We start from the raw sequence: 2,495 nt of genomic DNA, 5'->3' as shown, positions 1-2,495 counted from the left end.
ATCCCTATTAAACAGTCTGTAACCCTATATTTCAAAGAAATTTCGGTCATCAAAATCATCTACATTTAACCATGTTTCAGTTATTCCCATTATATCAAAACCCTCCATTCCTACCAGTGCTCTAAAGTCATCTATCTTATTTCTTATACTTCTAGCATTACAATAGTAACAAATAAGCCTATCCTTACAGCTACTTCTATACTCATTTCCTATGCTAAACTTTTCTCTGCCTCTTATTCTTTTTGCATTTAGTTTTCCTGGCCTTCACCACTAGTCCTAGTTTAAAACTTCCCTTACAACTGAGATAATAACCTTAGCAAACAAGCTAGCTTACCCTATTTAAATGTAAACCATCCATTCCAAAAAGCTCCCTTCTTCCACTGAACTGATCCCATAAGTCCAACCAGCCAATCTGTTCATCCTTACATACTAACCTAAGCCTAGTATTTAGCCCTAGTGACCTACTTATAACTCAATCCCCACAGTTAATTCTGGGCAGCATCCCTAACAAAATTAAGTTATGGCCTTTTTCTTTAAATGCCTTTATCAACCCCTTGTACTTATTAATTAGCTTCTCTGACCTACCTTTCCTTACATCATTAGCCCCTACATGCCCCACAAAAACTGCATCTCTGTTAGCCCCCTTTATTATATTTCCTGCTCTGTCAGTTATATCCTCCACCTGTGCCCCTGGGTAACATAATCTGATTCTTTTCTCCCTATTTACTCCACAGTCTATTCTATCCACATGCCTTGTCAAGGTATCACCTATAACTATAACCTCCTTATCATCCACATCCTTCTCTAAACCTTTTGTTTTCCTTCCCTCTAATAGTTCCTCATCTGCAGAAGTGAAAGGGCTGAAATTTATTGCTCAACAGAAAAGGCTCATTAAAACTACTTTTTACTCTAATAGTACTCTTTCTAACTTCCTGAAAATCATTGTTAGCTGAAGTATCCCTTGAATGTAAAAGCTTAAGCTCCTCCTGAAATCCTGCTGCCATTTTCCACAGTCTACACTTCTCTTTATCTATTGCATCTACTTTAATCATGACTGCCTCCATCATCTCCTCCAACCTAGAAACAGTACATACAAATTGCACATCTTCATTACTAGTTTCCTTAAAAGTACATTCCAGTCCTGAGTTCCCAAATAAATCCCACTCAATGCACCCATTACACCTAACAAAATGTGAATGCTTAACTCCTATACTGGTCTTAACCATTGTATTTATACTGTTATAGCCTGAAAATAAATATTCAATACCAAATACCAGTAGCCTATTGTTGACACCGTTACTGTTAAGCATAAATTTAAGAACCAATTATTTTTTTCTATCACTACTTTGTCTTCCTACTAAAGTAATAAAGTTTATCTTTAATTATACAGAACATAACTTTTAGTTGGATATAAAAGAAGTATATGTATAAGAATGAATGACAGTGATGTATCATATATGTTGCAAATGCAAGTGCATTAAAAAAAATATGTTGATGAAATACATAGTTTTATATCAGACACAATATCTGTACATATCCTTACCACACTTAAAAACAGCTTAAATATATTTCAAGTACTTTGTTATATTTATCTTAACCATATCCTCTTTGGAAATTATCAAAGCTCTGCAATGAAATAAACAATAACACTTACTTGATATGATCAAGAGGCTGATACTTCCATACTGACCATATTGTAGCCCAATTTTTTAGTAGCTGTCCACGAGGAGAATGTTCATCTGCAGAATCATATCCTCCCTAAAAATCAAATCAGGTTTACTTCACAATGTAATTCTAAACAATTTAATCTAAAAAATGTTGTTTATTGAGTGAATTTTATCTATTAAGCATGTTTTCAGAGGATTATTCTACTTCTCTAACACAAAACAGGCTCACACACTAGCTAATATAAAACTTTACCTTATCAACTGTTTGGTGTTTCATATCTACAATGATTTTGGCTAAGCAAATAAAAAAAGTAATAATTACACAACATTAATCATAATACATTTAATAATAGCAGTGAAAAACATCATGATTCATTTGCTTACCAGCTCAAAGCAAACCTGTCTTACTTTTAGCCTAACTGCAATGATGAAATTATTTGTACATTAACAAAAACTGTGTAAACTTTAGAATGTTTGTAATACTAGAGTTGAAACAAGCTCATAATTTAATATTAATAAGGTACGTGTATATCAAAAAATGGCAGTGATGTATCATATATGTCATTCTTATGTGTGTATTTAAGGAAAAAAGTGAATAAAGTTTACAAAGTATATAAACAGTTTCATATCATACTCAATACTGATAGAAATCCCCACCACACCATTAATGTACCTTTTATAAATAAGAAGGTAATGAATGAACATGCATTTCCTCAGGTAAACAATAAAAGATTGGCAAATTCAGCTACCCACGGCTATTCTAATAACTTTTTCAAACAATTATCTATTAAAATAAAATAAAAACTGCTTCATCTTAGTATTAGTGTA

General features: G+C 32.5%; 1 protein-coding gene across 5 annotated transcripts in view; it reads right to left on the bottom strand.

Annotated features, from left to right (window-relative positions):
* The window catches only part of LOC106469573 (anoctamin-1-like), a 72,142-nt gene that overhangs the window by 31,478 nt on the left and 38,169 nt on the right, over positions 1-2,495 (bottom strand). For all 5 annotated transcript variants that reach the window (XM_022398141.1, XM_022398140.1, XM_022398139.1 and 2 more), the window contains one exon: positions 1,655-1,758. In XM_022398141.1, coding sequence (XP_022253849.1) covers positions 1,655-1,758 — 104 coding nt within the window. The remainder of the gene's footprint in view (positions 1-1,654; positions 1,759-2,495) is intronic.

The sequence above is a fragment of the Limulus polyphemus genome, unplaced genomic scaffold (assembly GCF_000517525.1).
Source record: "Limulus polyphemus unplaced genomic scaffold, Limulus_polyphemus-2.1.2 Scaffold3552, whole genome shotgun sequence".
Lineage (NCBI taxonomy): Eukaryota > Metazoa > Arthropoda > Merostomata > Xiphosura > Limulidae > Limulus > Limulus polyphemus.
The sequence above is the reverse complement of the archived record's forward strand: the minus strand, read 5'-3'. Positions and strand labels throughout refer to the sequence as shown.